This window comes from Nomascus leucogenys, chromosome 9, assembly GCF_006542625.1.
Source record: "Nomascus leucogenys isolate Asia chromosome 9, Asia_NLE_v1, whole genome shotgun sequence".
NCBI lineage: Eukaryota > Metazoa > Chordata > Mammalia > Primates > Hylobatidae > Nomascus > Nomascus leucogenys.
The window spans coordinates 57,551,211-57,570,697 of NC_044389.1; the positions used below are offsets into that span (position 1 = coordinate 57,551,211).

General features: G+C 36.6%; 1 protein-coding gene across 2 annotated transcripts in view; it reads right to left on the bottom strand.

Annotated features, from left to right (window-relative positions):
* Nucleotides 1–438: 438 nt before the first annotated feature.
* The window catches only part of BTC (betacellulin), a 51,593-nt gene continuing 32,544 nt past the window's right edge, over nt 439–19,487 (bottom strand). Inside the window, exons 3-6 of one of the 2 annotated variants that reach the window (XM_003265748.2) lie at nt 10,764–10,881; nt 5,413–5,559; nt 3,730–3,839; nt 439–2,360 (exon numbers count right to left, since the gene is read on the bottom strand). In XM_003265748.2, the coding sequence (XP_003265796.1) occupies nt 3,731–3,839; nt 5,413–5,559; nt 10,764–10,881 (374 nt within the window). In that variant the 3' untranslated portion in view covers nt 439–2,360; nt 3,730. The remainder of the gene's footprint in view (nt 2,361–3,729; nt 3,840–5,412; nt 5,560–10,763; nt 10,882–19,487) is intronic. The other variant, XM_030818445.1, reaches the window with a different exon arrangement.

The following is a 19,487-nucleotide window of genomic DNA, read 5'->3' on the forward strand; positions in this document are numbered from 1 at the left end:
TCTTGCTATATGCTGACCACATTCCTTTGTTTTTCTGTTCCTCATGAAGCAAAAGGTAACTGCCAATAGCTTCAAAATGCATATTTTTTCACCCCAAGAACCCAGTGAAGACTGACTTCAGTTCAAGTTTCCAATTTCTCTGGGAGTGACTCTAATTGGCCCAAGTTTATTAAGTGCCCACTTCAGACCAATCAAATGCAGCTGGAGGTGGAGTTCAAAAATATGGCCAGGGTATTGGGAAGACAGTCCCATAGATGTCCAACACACTCCCAGATGCTTTAGTTCCTAAAGAAAACACATGGTCAGGATGGATTCTTTCAAGTACATTAATGGATAGGGTTTACAAAGCATAAGGTATTCAAAAGCAACAGTGTTCAAATTTATTTTCATTAGTAATTCATGGTAAAATAAAAAATTCCCAAGTAACCACATGTTTACTTTGTTTTAAAAATAAATTTATTTTGTTACATGATAATATTGACAGTTTACATAAACAAAGTTATTTAGTGTATGCAAAGCAACTATAAAATACATTTTGAAAAGATATAAAAATCTTTGAAATTCTTTCTTGATAACAGATCTACCAAATTTTGAGAGCCACCATTGACATTTTAGGATCAAAAAAAATGGCTTGAGAGATTTTGTTGGTCAGCCAAACTCAGTCCAGGAAAAAAGAAACATTAAAGCATTGTTTTGTGTTTTTAAAAGCTCTAATGGATATTTATTCCAAGCTCCTTTCGTATCAAAGAAGACTACATAAGAGAAAGGGCATGAATGAGCTTAAATGAGACTTTTGAAAATAAGGCATATACAACATGGATCAGTTGGATATAATTGTGTTTCCAGTATGACCATTAAATCAGGAGAAAAAATAGACTTTGAAAATTATCAGTTGTTTGGCTTAGCTTTTACTGATGGGGGAGCTATTTCTGTATTATATATAAGTACAGCCCCAGCTTCACTCAAAACACCATAGACGCTAGAAGGTAATATGCGATTTCAGCATTTGTCTGAATTCTCCACTTCACTATGGAATCTACATTGCAAAGTAAAATTTGCAAAGATTCTGAAAAAGAAGCTGCTTGGCTGACAGGCACAATTTGGGGGACATCTTCCATCGATTTTTGTAAGTGAACCACCTAATCAACGTAAAATGTTAAATATTCTATGAAATATTCACTAAATGTAGATTGTACTTTTCCAGGTTTAAAGCAGTGTTTATTAAATATATCATGGAGTAAAGGAGTACTTGGCAAGATGGTCCCAAGTAATAGATGTTATGGTCACGAATTTACTGCATCAAAATTTACCTGAGAGCAATCATATATGCTGTCATCAAGAAGAACATAAATGAGGATATGGTCACAACCAGTCCCTACCTGGTCTCTCCAGTGTTGTCACTGACCATTACTCCCGTATAAACAGGCTCTTTCAGTAATACTATTTATATTTCATTGAGCATAAACACTTACCCAGGGCTTAAGGAATGCCAAGCATTTACTTTTCCATCTCTATTCATTTCCCTAGTTATGGGGCCAATCTATTTGCTTTAATAATGTAAAAATGTAGTCACATCATTGAGAATTTATAAAGGAGCAAAGAAACATAATAAAAGTCAATTCTATAGAAAGCATGATGGTAACAGCAATATAGGCCAGGATTTCTCATTCTGTGTGCCTGTAGGAAGATGGTCTTGACATCTCACAATCATACCAAAACACAGTTCAGTATAAAACCTTGGGTTATATTATTGAGTTGGGTTGCACCGATTCAGATTAACAAAAATGATGGTTAAGAGCATAGATTTTGATTTAGATAAATCTTGATTTCTAGTCCGTCTCTACCAATCTCCAGCCGTCTGAATCTGGATTAGATTATTTGACTTGACTTCTTTGGCCCTGTTTCCATATGTAGGAAATGAGGATTATAATAGCTATCTCACGGATTGCTGAAAGGATTAAATGAAATAATATATTTCAAACTTATTAGCACATGGTAAATGCTTGATAAATGGTACCTTTATTATTAATTCAATTCCTAAGACCTAAACTCTTTTCTACTTTTCTTTTTTGTTTGACTAGTAATCCTGGTGACAATACTTAAGTGAAAGTTTATTGAAATTTCCCTTCTGTTGTTGCTACCTAACCAGTTGCTTTTTTCCCAATAACTAGACAATATACATATAATTAACGTTCTTATTAAAAAAAATAAACAACACAAACTAAAGTTGCAAATAAAAAGTAAATACATTATTTAAAATTCATGTCTACTAGCTGTTTTCCTGAGACACATTCTGTCCATTTTCAAATGAGCAAGGCACTTTGCAGCTTGCCACCAACCTGGAGGTAACTTCATAGCCTCTGAGAATGAAGAAAATAACAGCACGTCACTTAAAAGAAATGGACTATGCAATAATAATAATAATTTAAAAATCCAGAGCCAGCGATTTTGTTTTCAATTCAGTAATGTTGTTTTTGTAATAAGTTAGGAGCACATATAATTTCTCATCAAGCATTTACCAACCCCATTAAGCTGCTGGGATTTTCTGGAAGAGATTCTTTGTACAACTGAGCTGTGGAAAGACACTACTCTCTCATACTGGATGTAAACAAAGAAGCTTGTAGCCCTAATTACTACTGGCCTTTCTTATGACCTAAGAGGAACTGACCAAGGATGAAAGCCAACTCAGAACAGTGAGCAGAAAGAGAGAAATAATCTGTTTCTTTATGTGTGGGCCTCTGGTTTGACAAGTGTGAAGCCCACCTTACCTCTGGACTGCCATTCATGTGAGCCAATACGTTGCCTTCATTTTAAGCCAGGCCAGTTTGAGTTGGATTTTATGTTATTACAACCAAAACTATCCTGCTTTGTTGTGCTAGTTACACATCATGTGCCTTCTTGGAGCCTTTCTCTGCCCTGCTCTGTCTCCAGGAGACTGACCACTTCAGATTCCATCACCAGGGCTCCATTGCCCTCTGGTTTCTGGTGGGTTTAGCTAGTAGGAGGCACCTGCTGAAGATCCGAAGGCAAAAGGAGAGAAAGTTTGGAATACTTCTTCCCCTATTTCCTCCCTCTGTCCTTGTTTGTATTTGACAGTGGCTATTCCCTCCACAACCACAGCTCCTGCCTCGGGGACCCTCCTCCAATGTGCCTCTGAATGCCAAGGTAATATTTACCTCAGCCCTTCCTACAGAGGAAGGGCAACAGCTCCCAACAATTCCCAAGCTCAGGAAGCCTCAGTGTACCTTTCCTTAACCTTGATCCATGGTTCCTTCATTAAAATCTATCTATCGGATCATCTGAGAAGATTTGTGATTCCTGCACAATCCTTACTGCTGCAACATTTAAAGAGCTTATAACAGTGCTTGGCATTGTGGTAAATGCTCAATATATGTAGTTATTATTGCTATTGTTATTTTCTTTCAATGTAAAGTGTCTATATTAAAATACCTCTTTCGTGTGCCCAAAAATGAGAAAGAAAAAATTATATAAATATCCCCACAACCATGCAGAATTAGAATGCCTATCTCTGTGGTAACATGCAGAAAAAAGATATGAGGAAGTATTTTATCTGGCTTCAGATTCTATGAAAAAAACCATTGATTTATTTTTAGATGTTTTTAAATATAATCAAATTCTAATGAATGATTTACCAGATGCAAGTAAGCCCAATCTCACCAGTTAAATGTCACCTGAATAGTTTTCTATCAGCAAGTTTATCTCACTTACATTAAGCAATATTTGTCTCTTCAATATCTTCATTGATAGGAGTTATATCTTTACCCAGAGTTTCCATTTCTTCTTCTTTCTTCTTTCTTTTACGATGTTTCCGAAGAGGACTTAGAAAATACATGTTAGAAATTAGTATGGGCCTAGTAGTTCACGTGAACACAAAATTATCCATCAAGAGATCCTATGATCAGGTTTCTTTTTTAAAAAAAAAATTAGGGCTCTAGGCCGGGCACGGTGGCTCATGCCTGTAATCCCAGCACTTTGGGAGGCCGAGGTAGGTGGATCAACTTGAGGTCAGGAGTTACCAGCCTGGTGTACATGGTGAAACCCCATCTCTACTAAAACTACAAAAATTAGTTGGATGTGGTAGTGGGCGCTTGTAATCCCAGCTACTCAGGAAGCTGAGGTAGGAGAATTGCTTGAACTCAGGAGGCAGAGGTTGCAGTGAGCCAAGATCAAATCGCCATTGCACTCCAGCCTGGGCAACAGAGCAAGACTCTACCTCTAAATAAATAAATAAATAAATAAATAAATAAATAAATAAATACTCCCTCTATGGTAGTGCTTTTTTCCCTAGGACATTGCAAAGAAAGGAATCACGAGAACCTTCTTTATGTGTGGACCACAGTGAAGGGTAGATGCAAGAGTTTAAGAATCTAGGCAAGCTTCTCAAGACAAAAAGATAACCACTTTAATAAGATAGTTTTTTTTTTGGTAGCATACTCGGTGGTAGTCCTGCTCTGCAAAAAAAAAATAATAATAAAAATAAGTTTCCAAAAAGAAACTAATTTAATTAAGAATTGTCCCAGGACCAGGTACAGTGGCTCACTCCTGTAATCCCGCTACTCAAGAGGCTGAAGCGGGAAGATCATTTGAGGCTAGCAGTTCAAGACCAGCCTGGACAACATAATGAGAGCCAGTCTCTACAAAAAAAAAAAAAAAAAAAAAAAAAAGCCTGGCTTGGTGGCACTCACTTGTATTCCCCGCCACTCAGGAGGCTGAGGTGTGAGGATCACTTAAGCCCAGGAGTTTGAGGCTGCAGTGAGCTATGTTTGCACCACTGCCCTCCAGCCTGGGCAAAAGAGTGAGACTCTGTCTCAAAATAAATAAATAAATAAATACACACATACATACATACATACATACATACATACATACATACAAATAAAAATTGTGCAAAGCCACTCTGTCTCAGAGAAAAAGCAGGATGTTTCCTGATTTTCAAAGTTCTGGTATATAATAGAAAGTAAAAGGAAAAACAAAGTAATATGGTTTACACATAAAGTTTATTATTCTAATGTGGCAAAGCAAAAAAAAAAGTTTTGTTTTTATCTTTCAATGTTATTGTGTTATGGTATAGCTTTAGAAAATAGAAGTCTTATGTAGCCTACTAACGAACATAAAATATAGGCTTTAAGACTAAATGACTGTCTTTTTTAACTAGAAAATTTATACAAATTTTATTTTAAATTATAACAATTTTATTCAGTAAATGATAAAAATCATGTATTATGTGTTTTATTATGAATATTTCTATATCAACAATGGCAAAGCTCAAAATGTAGGTTTATTTGAATCAAAGAAAAAGCAAAAGAGAATGTAGGGAGGAAGAAAAGAAGAAAAACTATGAGCAAATACTGTTTCTCAGATTTACTTAAAATTAAGTTTAAAAATACTTACTGACAGCACGTGCAGACACCGATGACCAAAATAATAAAAACTACCATAACTGCTATCAAACAAATCACCAGAATCTGTCCTCTGTCTCCTCTTAGGTAAAACAAGTCAACTCTCTCACACCTTGCTCCAATGTAGCCTTCATCACAGCTATAAAACAAGAAGAGGGCAAGAAAGTAAAATTCGCAAGACTTTTAAGAATCTCTACTTTTTTTGAAGAAATCAACAGTTTTCATTACTTGAAATTACTAAAGAACACAGTTCCTTTTCTTAAAAAAGATGCACTACTTTGTTGACCAGTAATTTCAATTTTTTTTGCTTTGCTGAATACCTGTCATCACTTGATCGTTAGACATTATTAATATGTCTAATATAAATACACAAGGATGATGACAATTAACTAAAATGTATTTTAAAATTTTAGTCTCTGAATTCAAAAACGAAAGGAGGATAAAATTCCCTCCACAGCATTCCCAGTGCTTAAATACCTCCATGACAAGGAACCCAAAAATCCCCAGGACTTCCCATTTCATCATAGGATAACGCAAATAGTTTTGATGTTCTCAAGCTTTCTTATAAATTATATAATAATTGTATGGTTTTATATGATCAAACGTGCTAATGCATGTGAAAGTTCATAACCCAATGTTCCATAAACGTTAGATAAAGAGAATGTTCTATAAATGTTATTTCTACAGAATTTCTTTCCTCTTTCTTCCACTGTAAATTCTACCCATTGATTCTAGTTCTACTGCTTAAGGGCATCACAGATTAGGTCATGCCCTTCTATTACTCTTCTATTCACCGCCTCCTTCATTACATCCCCGCAAACACATAGGTCTTGTCCTCTTTAGCTCCTTTATCTGATTCCTAAAACCACATTTGCAGATCTGTTCACCATTCCCTTCACTCTCCTCTAAATGGCCTCCCTTTTTTCCATGGCCTTCTTCAAGGGAATGACCAGAAATCAACAGTCTCTCTTCATTTCCCTTATTCTCTCAGCTTTCTATTAATCTGCCTTAGGATACATCTAACATAAACAGATGTCCTAAATCTGAGATTACAGTTATGCATCCACTTGACCAAGCTGGGGCTTCTCTGAGTAACACCCAAGGAGCTAACAACTCAGTGATTTGAGTACTCCCCATAGAATTATCTGAACTGCATCAGAGAATTAAGGTACATAAAAAGTTTGAGGACATTTTAACCAAAATTATCTGTTGTAACCTTAGTACCTTAGTATTAATAAACATTTTCCTTTATTAATATTAGGGAAATAGTAATCAAAAATATTAATAAATATTTTCCTTAAGAGAATGCTTCAAATGAAGTTAAAACACAAAGTGATACTGGTCATATACATAATTATTCAAATGTCAAAAAGATTAAATTCTCCTCCTTAGAAAACTTCTGTGCAACCCCATTTTTCTTTAAGAAAGGATTTACGGCTGGGCTGTTCTATAGTTTATGCTTGACAAAAGCCAAGGCAGTTAATCCCCACAAAGCCTGTATTTCCCAAGTGAAGAGATCCCTTAATGCCAATATTGTAGCTGAGATAGTGCTTCAAAACAAATAAACAAAAAATAAGCTCAGTAACAGCCATCAATTGAAAGGTGAGGCTTAATGCAAGCAAAGGAGAAAAGACACCTAAAGGCATCTATTATAAAAGGACCCAAGGATGAATGAAAGAAAATTGCTTCCTGCAAGATAGCTAAGTATCTTCATTCTGAGATCAAAATTACAGGAAGAGAGCTTAGAAATATCTTGAGATATCAAAAATCTGTCACACAAAAGACTAAAACTAGGGATGGGGGAATCACTTATTTTTATTTTTATTATTATACTTTAAGTTTTAGGGTACATGTGCACAACGTGCAGGTTAGTTACATATGTATACATGTGCCATGTTGGTGTGCTGCACCCAGTAACTCGTCATTTAACATTTGAGATGGTGTCTCGCTCTGTCGCCAGGCTAGAGTGCAGTGGCGCGATTTCGGTTCACTGCAACCTCTGCCTCCCGGGTTCAAGTGATTCTCCTGCCTCAGCCTCTGGAGTAACTGGGACTAAACCACGCGCACCACCACGCCCAGCTAATTCTTATATTTTTAGTAGAAACAGGGTTTCACCATGTTAGCCAGGATGGTCTCAATCTCTTGACCTTGTGATCCGCCCATGTCGGCCTCCCAAAATGCTGGGATTATAGTCGTGAGCCACCGTGACTGGCCAGGAATCACTTTTAATTGCATGTATAGGAGGGAGATTTTTCAGAGTTTTTATAAGGTTGGAATTAAATCTTACAAATATAATCTTTTCCACCTAGCTTAAATATTCCTCTAACAAATTTACTAAATGTGGTATTTTTAAACAATAGCTTTGCCAATAAAATGCATGACAATTACTTTCTACTCTTTTAGAATGTTTTTCTAATTATATGCTGTGGGATTGGTGGCTTAACAATGCTTTAATTGAATTTCTCAGTAAGCAGTACTTCCTGTAAGCTGTACCCCAATGAATCCATGCTAAAAGGTCAAACCTTAACATAGCTGGTTATAGTGGTTCTCATGTTATTTTGCTCTTCAGCAAACCAATAACATGTCAGCTGATGTTTATTTTCAGTGAGTGTATCTCTCATGTAGGAGAAGAAGAGGCAAAGAGAGCAGATTCTAAGTTTTTTTATTAAATGGTGATTAAGTGGGTTTTTATTTAATAAGCATCTTATACTATTTAAAATCAAAAATAATTTTAAAAGATGTTCATGATCCTTAAGGGCAATGCAAAATTGGGCGTTGGGATCACTATTCTGAAATAACCACCAGAAACTGTTGTAAAAGATCTATAAATATTAACTTGATCCTTATTACCACCTTTGAGGTATGTGCTATCATTAACCCCATTTTATAGATGACGAAACTGACGCACAGAGAAGTTAAGGGAATGGGGATTCAAACAGGCAGTCTGGCTCCCAAGTTCAAGCTCTTAACTGCATAGTAAATGTGCTGTGCTGCATGTATAAATAAAAGTTATGTATCTGGAAACAAACTGTCCCTTTTCAAAGGAAATACTGAGAAGATTACTGAGAGGAGAAGATTTGCATTATTTGAAACACACTTTGGTTTTTCATGTAAAAACAAGAGCCCACAAACTCCCATGATCCCAAGAAGAGGAGATATTTCCAGTTTCTCACAACAGTGTTGTCACCGATGGCAAGAGAGTTTTGCCTGAATCTGTGCTATGCCACCTGCAACATCAGTCCTAGGTTGATTATCTACCACTCTTCTCATAGCTTCTTGGGAGGATGAGGTAGGAGAAGCACATTAGCATAGGAGTTTGAGTCTAGCCTGGGCAATATAGCAAGACCTTCTCTCCAAAAAAAAAAAAATTGTTCTTAACAAGTGGGAACTTTTTATTTATGGCATACTTAAATATGTTCTTAAAAAGTTGGAACTTTAAAAATTATGAAATACTTGCCCTTTGCTGGGTACCACAATTGGTGTTTTCGCATTTATTATTTTGCTATCTTCACCACTTGACCAGACAGTATTATTACTCCCTCTTGTAGGTGATAAAACTGAGGCTCAGAAAAGGTAACTGACCCATTGTTAACACTGCTTATAATTGGCAAAAACAAAATCTTACTTTAGGTCTATCTGACTCCCAAATCTATGCCCTGTCTGCTATGATCTGCTTCCCATTGACTGTGTACTATTCCTCTACTAAGAAGATGTTCCGTTAAGACTAAGGACTTGGTCTGGAAATTTAGTATAGCATTAGATGGACTGTAATAGGGGCACTATTTGTTCATGCATCAGTCATTTCTTGTGCACCTAGTAATTCAGAGGACTGTGTTTGACACTGAAATACAAAAATGAATAAGCCATGAGCCCTGCCCTCTAGGAGCTCACAGTCACAGAAGGCACATTTAAAGAAACCACCAGTTATGTCTCCAGTGGATAAGAGCTTTCATAGAGGTGTGGCTAGATCACAGGGGAAGGACATCTAACTCAGACCTGAGTGTATGACTGAGAAGGAGGAAGTCAGTGAAGGGGTCCACAAGGAGATGATGAATGCAGTGCATCTTAAACCATAGCAAGAATAAGCTTTCTGGGCTACGAGAAGAGCTTATATAATAAATCATGAAATGAAATGTAATTTTAGAAAAGCATTTAGGAATATGGTAAGATATAGCTAGAAAATTAAGCCAAGGTCAGATGATCTATGAAGGCTGAGAAAATGAGTTTAAACTTTACATTGAAGGGAACAATCTATGTGTTGATCTTAGGCAGGTAGATTACACATTGTGGTTTTCATTTTAGAGGGCAGCAATATCAAAGAACAATTAATCTGCAGACATAGGAAAATGTACTGGGTTAAAGATCATTAATGTTTTTAAAGATTCCATATGTGCTTCCAAGCCAGGGAGCAATTAAATGAATTTTTTTAAAAAATTAAATCTATTCCTCTCAACACACACACACACACTTCCTTATTTTCTTACATTAGCAATTGTTATCTGCCTCCAAGTATTATCCATGTTTATTTCTTTTTTAAATTAAATATATTTAAGTTTTTAAAAAGTTCATGACCCTTAAAGTTTCCACAAAATTAGGATTTGGAGTCATTTTTCTGAGATACTTATGGAAAGAAAACTTATATACTGGGGCAACTGTGCAGAAGAGCATAAACATTCTATGAATTTAAGTCAAAATTGCACTTGAAGAATCACCTCCCACTTCTCTAAGGAAAGGTCCCAGGAAGCACGTTAGTGGGACATCTTTTTAGAAGAAAACACGTATTTAAAAGATGCAAAAAGAAAGTTGTGTATGCCTGAGTAAAATTGAACTAAGCTCAAATACAAAGAGTTGAAAAGAAAACTTTTCTCCCAATTCCTCACTTTAATAAACAGGCTTCGCTAATCTCATTTATAAATAGGACTAATTCCTTGCGCTTAACTGACACCTACAAAAGTAGCTCTTAATTTGGCAGGAATTTCCTCGTATTTACACTAACTATAAACCACCTAACACTTGCCAGAATAATTCATTTCCATTTGAACCACCCAGGAGATTATTTGAGCCAAAAAGAATCAGTTCTGCTTGCGCAAGAAATCAGAGGACACTGCCCAGCCCGGAAGTGGAGCTGGACTCTCACATACTCATATTTCAGGAGGAAAGTGTGCGTCAGTTTCTCCATAAGTAGTTGCTGAGTGGGCCCCTAAACAAGTGGCTGGGGGCAGGACCAGGCAGAACTGTGTTGGGACAGATGGCATGGTTAGCTCACACTTTCCAGGCCTGGCAAGACCCAGGCGGGCACCATTCTGCACCCTTTTGCTTGCTGGCTGAGGACACTCCACTTACACACAGGAGGGCGTCTGCTCGGCCACCACGAAGCGGCATCTCCCTTTGATGCAGTAATGCTTGTATTGCTTGGGGCACCTAGAGAAGTGGCCTTTCCGCTTTGATTGTGTGGTGGTAGCTGGAAAATGAGAAAAAGTTCAATAAATCAACCCTCTTTAAATATTCACTTGTAAATAGAATCATATTCCTATCTTGTTGCCAGTTTCTCTGTAGAATATATTTGAATCTCTCATTTTTCTTTCTCTCTGCACTGGGATAAAAGTCAGACTTTTGTGATTCCAAAATAGCTCTAGAGATTGGACAATGGGGAGAGTGGTGAGAATGTTTCCTACTTTAATTAAGATTTGACTTCAATCTACCTTTCAGAAACTTTAGTGTCGTTTAAAGGGTAAAACACAAGAATAATAAGAGAGAAGGCTTTCATTCCATGAAAGTTATCAGAGCCATGCTAGAGAAGAGAGGTTTGTTTTTGGTTGGTTTTGGGGTTTGGTTTTGGTTGTTTAACTTAAACATTTACATAGTATTTCCTGAATGCTAGATGCTGGTCTGTTAGCTTTTTGTATATTATTCATTTGATGTTCATAATAGCCTTGTGAGGTAAGCACCATTCCAATCTCCAGTTTATGGATGCACAAAGCATGACACATGGAGGCTAAGTCACCTTCCAAGATCACACAGATAGGAAGTGGAAAAACTGGGACTCAAACCCAGGCAATCTGCCGCTGAGTCCACGTTCTTGACCGCCACATACACTCTGGCATTTTGTTGAGCCAGTTGCTCACCAGGTGTCTGTCACTGACTCTCAGCCTGATGCATCCAGAAGTCACACCTGCCTCCGTGGGCAATTGTATCTCTCATTTGGCCCATGAATTCGTTCTGCTGCTCTGAAGGAGGAGGAAAATACTGAAAACTTCATGCTCTGGATTTCAATCCTGAAATGACTTCCTTGCCTTACGCTTTTAGGTAAAGGCCTCATTGATTGCCTAATTTTTCAACTGAGGATAGTAGTATGTAGCCATTTCCCCATCATCAACATGTAAAATTTCAGTAAATAACAATCAAGAGAAACAGAACAGAAATACTAACTAGCTGTTTCGTCTGTTAATTTACAAGGGACAAATGCCCACACCCACAGAAAACAGAAAACAACTAACAAGCCAGCTCCAGCCCAGGGTCAAACTTTCCATGTTCATGGTATAACCAACAGCTTGCAGGATCCAGATGCCTGTGGAGCCAGGAGGACCATAGTGTGTTCATGTCACAAGGGCGTGTCACGCTAGGTTTGGTATGGCACCTGGCATCCCAATGACACTGAATAATCATTTTATTAATAGCAATGACTACTAAACATCTTAATTAATATTATGAAAAGGGTACATATAATTGCCCCAGGCCACCAGAGAGAGGAATCTCAAAGGACTTAGGATGATCTAAATACTGCAAATTCCTGTGATTCCAGGTCACAGTGCAGAGTTTCAGGGGATGGCAGAATCTCACTGAGGAACTGGCTAACCTGGTTTGATTGGTGACTTGATAACCACCTATGCTGACTGCTTGAACTACATGCCAGATATTTGCTTGATACATGTCAACAAATGAGACTCATCAGAAGGACTGAAATTTCTTCCAGAAATAACTGCAAAATGTATCAAAGGCAAAGACCTCTGTATTTTGACAAATCAATTGATGTCAACTTCCATTTGTTGAGTGTTTCCATTTCCGGAGCACTATAATAGGCACTAGAAAACATCGAAGAAATGAAGGATAGCCTATCTTACTATTTAAATTGGTAGAATAGAATAAATAAAAAACAAAAATAAGCAATTAACCAGTAAAAACAACCATCATAACCAGATAATAGTTTTAGTACACTGGAAACAGTGGAAAGAACACTGGATTCGGAGAAAGAAAATTCGTGTTTAATTTTCAGCTCTGCCTTTCATTAGCTGTATGAGTCTGGGCAAGCTAATTAGGCTGTCTGAACCTTTGTTTCCTCATCTGTAAGATAGACATGATAACATCTACATTGAAAGGCTGTTGAGAGGTGCACATAAAAAGGATATGTAGAAGTTCATAGCAGAATTCCTGGGACAGTAATCTCCTCAGTAAATGAGTTAATCCCAGAATCTTAAAATCTTGGCAATTCTAACAGCAATCTCGTATAAGTATGAAGAATGCTGACCTAATCAAAGAGAAATGTATGGAAAATGTAGATTTTAGAGGAGGAGAACAAGCAATTGAGTTATGGAGAATGTCAAGAGCAAAGGCACAGAGTCAAGAATATGCAGGTCTAATGCAGGCAGTGGGAGGCAGATTTCACTGAAATGGAAGGGTCCTGAAGGGGAACAGCAAAGAATGGCTGCAAATGAAAGTTAGAAATCTCAGATGTCAGTAGGCTGAAGTGTTTACACTTGAAACACAAAGCAAGAGAGAGCTGAAGATGATTCCTATGGATGAATTGAAATGGTATACATAAAAATGCTTTAAACTGTGGACCATTTTGTCACCATATTATATAGGAGAGTATAGACTGGGCTCTTAGTGGGGGCAAAGAGAAAACCAGGGCAGACACATGCGATGTGAGTCTGGGTGAGGGGGATGGAGGGCAAGGACATTAACTCAGGAGGCAGAAGACTTAATGACAGATCTTGTATGAACCAGAAAGACCTTTCCAGATTTGCAAAGCATACCTGCCTTTAAATATCAAAGTCATTTGGCTATGTATCCTAAACTTTACTTATTTCTCTAGTTGCTGTGCCCCTTTAAATGCACCCAGACTTTTGATAAACACCATGCAGAGTATGATACCAAAAAGCAAATTAACCAGCAGCTGCTGAATGCAGTGATTTGATCAGCCTTTGTTCATCCAAGCAGCACAAATCTATGCCAAAGAAATGTTTGCCAGGTCCTGTTTTGATCGCTCACAGAGCTCTCTCCTTTGCTAAGTAAGCATGCTCTTAAATATTCCCAGCATTATTTAGATTTTAAAACATTTCCATGCCACCAGGCAGAAAATGTCCAGTGATTTCTTTATGGAACTTTAAAACCTGAAAGAAAAATAAATCACACATACTGCCACACATGCACATAAATACACACACACACACACACACACACATATACACACATACATACACAAACCCAGATGGGATCGTCTCTTCCTTGTGAAAATGAGAAAGCTTATCAGCATTCTTTTTTTTGAACGGCACCTAAAATTTCAGTGCCTTATAATCCAGTATTCATCAAGTTCGTGTTATCTAAAAATTGAACTATGGAACACAGTGTTTTCGGCCCATCATGAGACCTGATAATATAGGGCACGGGAGGGTGAATATACCCTTCCATTCCAGAGATACTTATCAAGAAGAAGGAAAAGTTAATCCTATGACAAAGGAGGGATTGGTCCTAAGTGTCGTGTTTCTCTGTTGTAAAGTGAATGACATAGTCTTGAAAATGTAGCAATGTAGCAACCAGAAATATCCCTCTGATCCTAGAGGTGGTGGGACGCAATTGATCTTTTTTCCTCCCACATTACCCTTTTCCAACTCAAATTACAAAAACAAAACATGCCCCTGTCCCAGAGAACTTCACTGGAAAAGTACATCCACTAGTGAGCCAGGCTGCAACGCAATCTCGTAAGCGGATGGGCACCACAGGTAATATATACCAGTCTCTTCACAGGACTCTATATTCCAAAGATGCTAAACACCAATTAAATAAGAACCTTTTAGAGTTACTGCAGGTCCGTGGATGTAAAAACCTAACTCTAAGGGTTTGCAAAAAGAATTGGAATCAAGGACATCTTTCTTAGATCATACAGCAATTAGACAAGAAGTAGTCATCCTCTTTGGGTCATATGGGTAGTTACATGAGATGTACCAGATTCCCTTGGGCTAGGCCAAAGTGGAGGAATACGGCAGACACCTAAATGACTTAGTTTCCACGTGGAATTTTCCTCAGTTTGATGGATGTTTTGATAAAACATAGGATAGTTCCTTAGTCTCTATATGATTCTAGTACTCAAGGCAAAAGAGGCTTTGTGATGCCTTTGTGACTAAAATTCTTCAGAGTAGATCCATTAGGTGTATCTTTCATAAAACCTTTGCTTATTTATTCTAACAGTGTTCATTCAAATGTATTTAATAATTTTGTAGATGACATTAATATCAGCTACTGTATTCTGAAGTCAACTCAAAGGGCAATCAATACTACAACTGTTATTACAGTGCTTTTTTGTAACACCTATTACAATGGTTATAGCCTTATGGTAGCTCCAGCTCCGTAGTTAGATGCATAGTTAAATCTCCATGTACAAATGTAAAGGGAAAGGCTAAACTTTGAAACAGATGTCTCACAGGCCTTAACAAGGAGACTGAGGAAGAAAAACAACTATCAATTCATCCTCCCACACAGGTAGGAAGTAGAGCCTAGGGCTTTATTATTTTACTCCTTGGCTTCCAGGCATCTTCCCAATAGGGATTTCCTCCTTTTACAAATTTCTTAGGCCAAAATGTGAAGAAGAAAGTTTTAGATATTTAAAGTTAATTTTCTTTTTTATCTTGCCAGCTATCTCTGGTCAGGGGAATGTAAATTCACAGTGTCCTTGAAGAAATACAAACTTTGAAAATTTGTTTCAATTGAGGATTCCCATTTGTCTTACATCCAATGACATTTCCTACAGAAAAGTGAAAGGGGATGTTACATCGCACAGAGGTACATGTTAACTTTTTCTGAGCTACTAGAATTTGCTTATATAGGAGTTCCGTAGCATGATATGGACAGATTAACATGTCTTTTCACTAGGAGGGCTCTGCCAACCATTTCTGAGCTTATAGGAATGGGCCTTCACCCAGAGCTGCCCTTTTTCATTTAATCCCTTTGGAGGAAAAGAAAAGAATCAATGTTGAAGCATGGGTATCTTTGCATATGTTTAAAAATGTTCATGGCTGGAGGCAAATAAAAATGGAGGGACAGGAAGAAAACCTATCTTTCCCTTGTTTTCCAAGAATGCATGCTATAGAATTCTTGTGTGCATGATGAATCCTTTGCTCATTCTCCTTTGCGGTTTCCTCCTCGCCTCCCTCAACCTCTAAAATTTTGCAAATACAGCATGGCTGGATACTCTTTCATCTCTTCTCCTTCCTGGGTAAGCTCATCAAGACTCCTGTCCTAAACACATCTTTATGATAACAATTTCTAAATTTAGTTTACCTCCTAGATATCATCCCTCAATCTCAACTGTCCAACTAACATCTTCACTTGGATATCTAACTGGCATTTCAACTTAACACTTTCAAAATAGAATATTTGATTTTCCCATTCAAACTTGGTCTTTCTTTATCTCAGTAAATAATATCCATTATTCTATTATTTCAGCCAAAAATCTTGGAATTATCTTGACTTATTTCTCTCTTATGCTACATCCAATGCATCAACAAACCCTATCGGCTGCATTCAAAATATATGCAGAATAACCTCACGATCTCCACTACCCTGGTCTGAGCCCAGTAGCATCTCAGGCTGGAAATAGCCTGATGACACCTTTAACTAGTCTCTTTCCTTCTGCCTTTGCCCACTTGACTATCAAGTCTGCATACATGAACCAGAGTAATGCCATTAAAACTCACTCAGAGAAAAAAGTTGAAGGCCTTATACTCCTTGGCAAGGCTCTATTATACATTACTCATTACCTCTCTTTCTCTGTTACCTTTCTGACTTCATATTTGACCACTGTTCATTTTTGCATCCTTGACACCTGGACGACAGCCTGCTGCATAGTAGGTGCTCATAAATATTAGTAAGATGAATGAATGCATCCACCCAAGTTAGAAAATGATACATTCAGTACAGAAGATCTGTTCCTGCACCATATTTATTTATTTTTCAAGAACCTACTGTTCTCATTTGCACTTTGCCTTCAGAAAATTATTGTTTTTCTTATTGTTTTTAGTATTTTTCTCACATGTTCCACATTTTGATCTTCCCATGTGATTCTAAGCAGTTTAGCATGGTGATTAACAACATACTTTCTAGAGAGATGGTGTCTCTGAATTCATGTCAGGCTACTTTGTTTACTGTGTGATCTTGAACAAATTACTTTACCTCTCTGTGCTGCAGTGTCTTCATTTGAAAAAGGGAATAATGTAGGTACCCCATAGGATTAAATGAATTTATATACATAAAACACTCAGAACAGTCCTTGGCACATACTAGGAGATAAATAGATGATGGATGCTATCTTTTTATTAAAAGCGTAGTTGTTGATAATGATGCTATACCCCAAAGGAATAAAGTATAATAAAATAAATGACCAAATAAAGGAAGGAAAGGAGGGCTGAAGGAAGGAAGGAAACAAAAAAGTAAAGAGTGAAGGAGAATGAGAAGGAGGGTGGAAAGGGGAAGAAAATTGATTTAATTAAGTTAATTAATGCTATTGTGACCATCATATAAGAGTAGGTCCATCTACCTTAGCTTCTGAGAGATCAAGCTCAAATATATTTAGCATAGTCTACCTATTAATTTTACCTGATATTTTAAGATAATGCAATTATTTTAGCCTGATAATGTGAAAGGACAGTGGTAACATAAATAACACTATTCAACGCCACAAAAATTTCAAGAAGCTAAATCCTTGATTAAAATTTTCAAAATCAAATCAATTGATTTTCAACACCTCTGGAATTGCGTTCTTGAGATTTTTTTGTTTTGTTTCTGTTTTCTAATAGGCTACTAGGAGAAGAAGAGTAAACCAAAGAAATAATTCAGCATTTTTGCGTTGTAGTTCTGGTTTCTCGTTGATTTCTCAACATTTGTTCAACATATAGTCATGTTGAAGTCTGTTTTCTCTCCCTCTGTAGATAACATTTCTCAAATAGTAAAATGTATTAAAAAATCTATTTAAAAAAGCCCATTTGCAAGAAAAAATTCTATATCCTATACCGAAAAATACGAAATAATTTTTCTGACATTATATTATTATTGTGATATTTAAGCAAAGTGATCTTTCACCAAATCACTAATGTATTTGTATTTTAATCATGCCAATAACTTTACTAAAATAATTTACAAATAATATTTTCTTACAATTATTGTAACTCAGAGACAAGTTGCGTCCTGCACGGTCTTAGTGTGCCACAGGCCTAATAACTCATGGGGAAAAGCCAGTTTCCCCCATGTAGAGACTACAGTATATGGTCTCTATTTTTAATATTTTTAAAGTCAAATACTCATTTTTGCCTTATTTGCATAGTTTTCCACTTTTACATTTATTATTTGTAAATAACACATTTACATTTAATATTGTAAAATAATTTACAAAATTTACGATAATTTTACTAAAATATTTATAAGATCTATAAATGCAGGCTTAACCTCCTGAATGGGAGAGAAAGGGAACATACAACAATAGTGAGAAAAAAAGAATCAGGGATTAATAAATTTCACTTTTCACGGATGCTGAGGAGGTGAGGAGATAGCCAGAGATTGGTTGAAGGATACAAAATTATAGTTAGATAGGAAGAATAAAGTTCTAATGTTCTCTAACACTGTAGGGTAACTATAATTAACAATAATTTACTGCATATTTTGAAATAACTAAAAGAGAAGATTTTAACGATTTTCAACACATAAAAATGATAAATGTTTGAGGTGATAGGTACGTGCTAATTATCCTGATTTGGTCATTGCATATTGTATACATGTGTCGAAATAGCCCGCTGTATCCTATAAATATGTATAATTATTGTGTCAATTAAAAATAATAATAATAAATTTTAAAGAAAGCAGAAAATACACCAAAAAATAATTATTTGGGAATGTCCCCAGACCATGTCTCAGAAAAGAAATTACAACTAATTCAGAGAAAATTATGGATTTGAGTGGGTGAACAAAAAAAACTACTTCCTCAGTGATCCTCCAGAGGAAAACTTAGAGATAAATGTAAAAGCTAAAAATTATGCAAATAATGCAAAAATGAGTATTTGAATTAAAAAAATTAAAAATAAAGATCATATACTGTAGCCTCTACACTGTGGGAAACTGGCCTTTACACAATGAATGATTAGACCTAAGACCGGGCAGGCTGCAACTTGTCACTGAGTTACTATGGAAGACGTGTGATGGGAAGATCTGCATTGATGGGCATAGACTTCGAAAATGAAAATTTTGGTGCTGGAAGCAAAAAACTGCCTAAGACAACAAAATGGCTTAGAGTGAGAGACTGGGGATTATTCTGTTCAAGGATTTCCTTAGACCCCTCTTTTTGTTAAAGGGTATTAGAGAGACATAAAAAACCACATCTATTTGTAGTACATAAAAAATTAGAAAACAGCACCCATCAACTAATGAATGCATAAAGAAAATGTGGTTTATATACACCATGAAATACTACTTAGCCATAAAAAGAAACAAAACAATGTATTTTGTAGCAACTCTGATGGAGCTAGAGGCCATTAATTTAAGAGAAGTAATGCAGGAATGGGAAAACAAATAGTGTATGTTCTCACTTATAAGTGGGAGATAAGCTATGAAGATGCTGTATTAGTCTGTTCTCATGCTGCTAATAAAGACATACCCAACACTGGGTAACTCATAAAGGAAGGAAGTTTAATTGACTCGCAGTTCCACATGGCTGGTGAGGCCTCACAATCATGGCAGACAGTGACTAAGGAGCAAAGTCATGTCTTACATGGCAGCAGGCAAGAGAGCTTGTGCAGGGGAACTCCC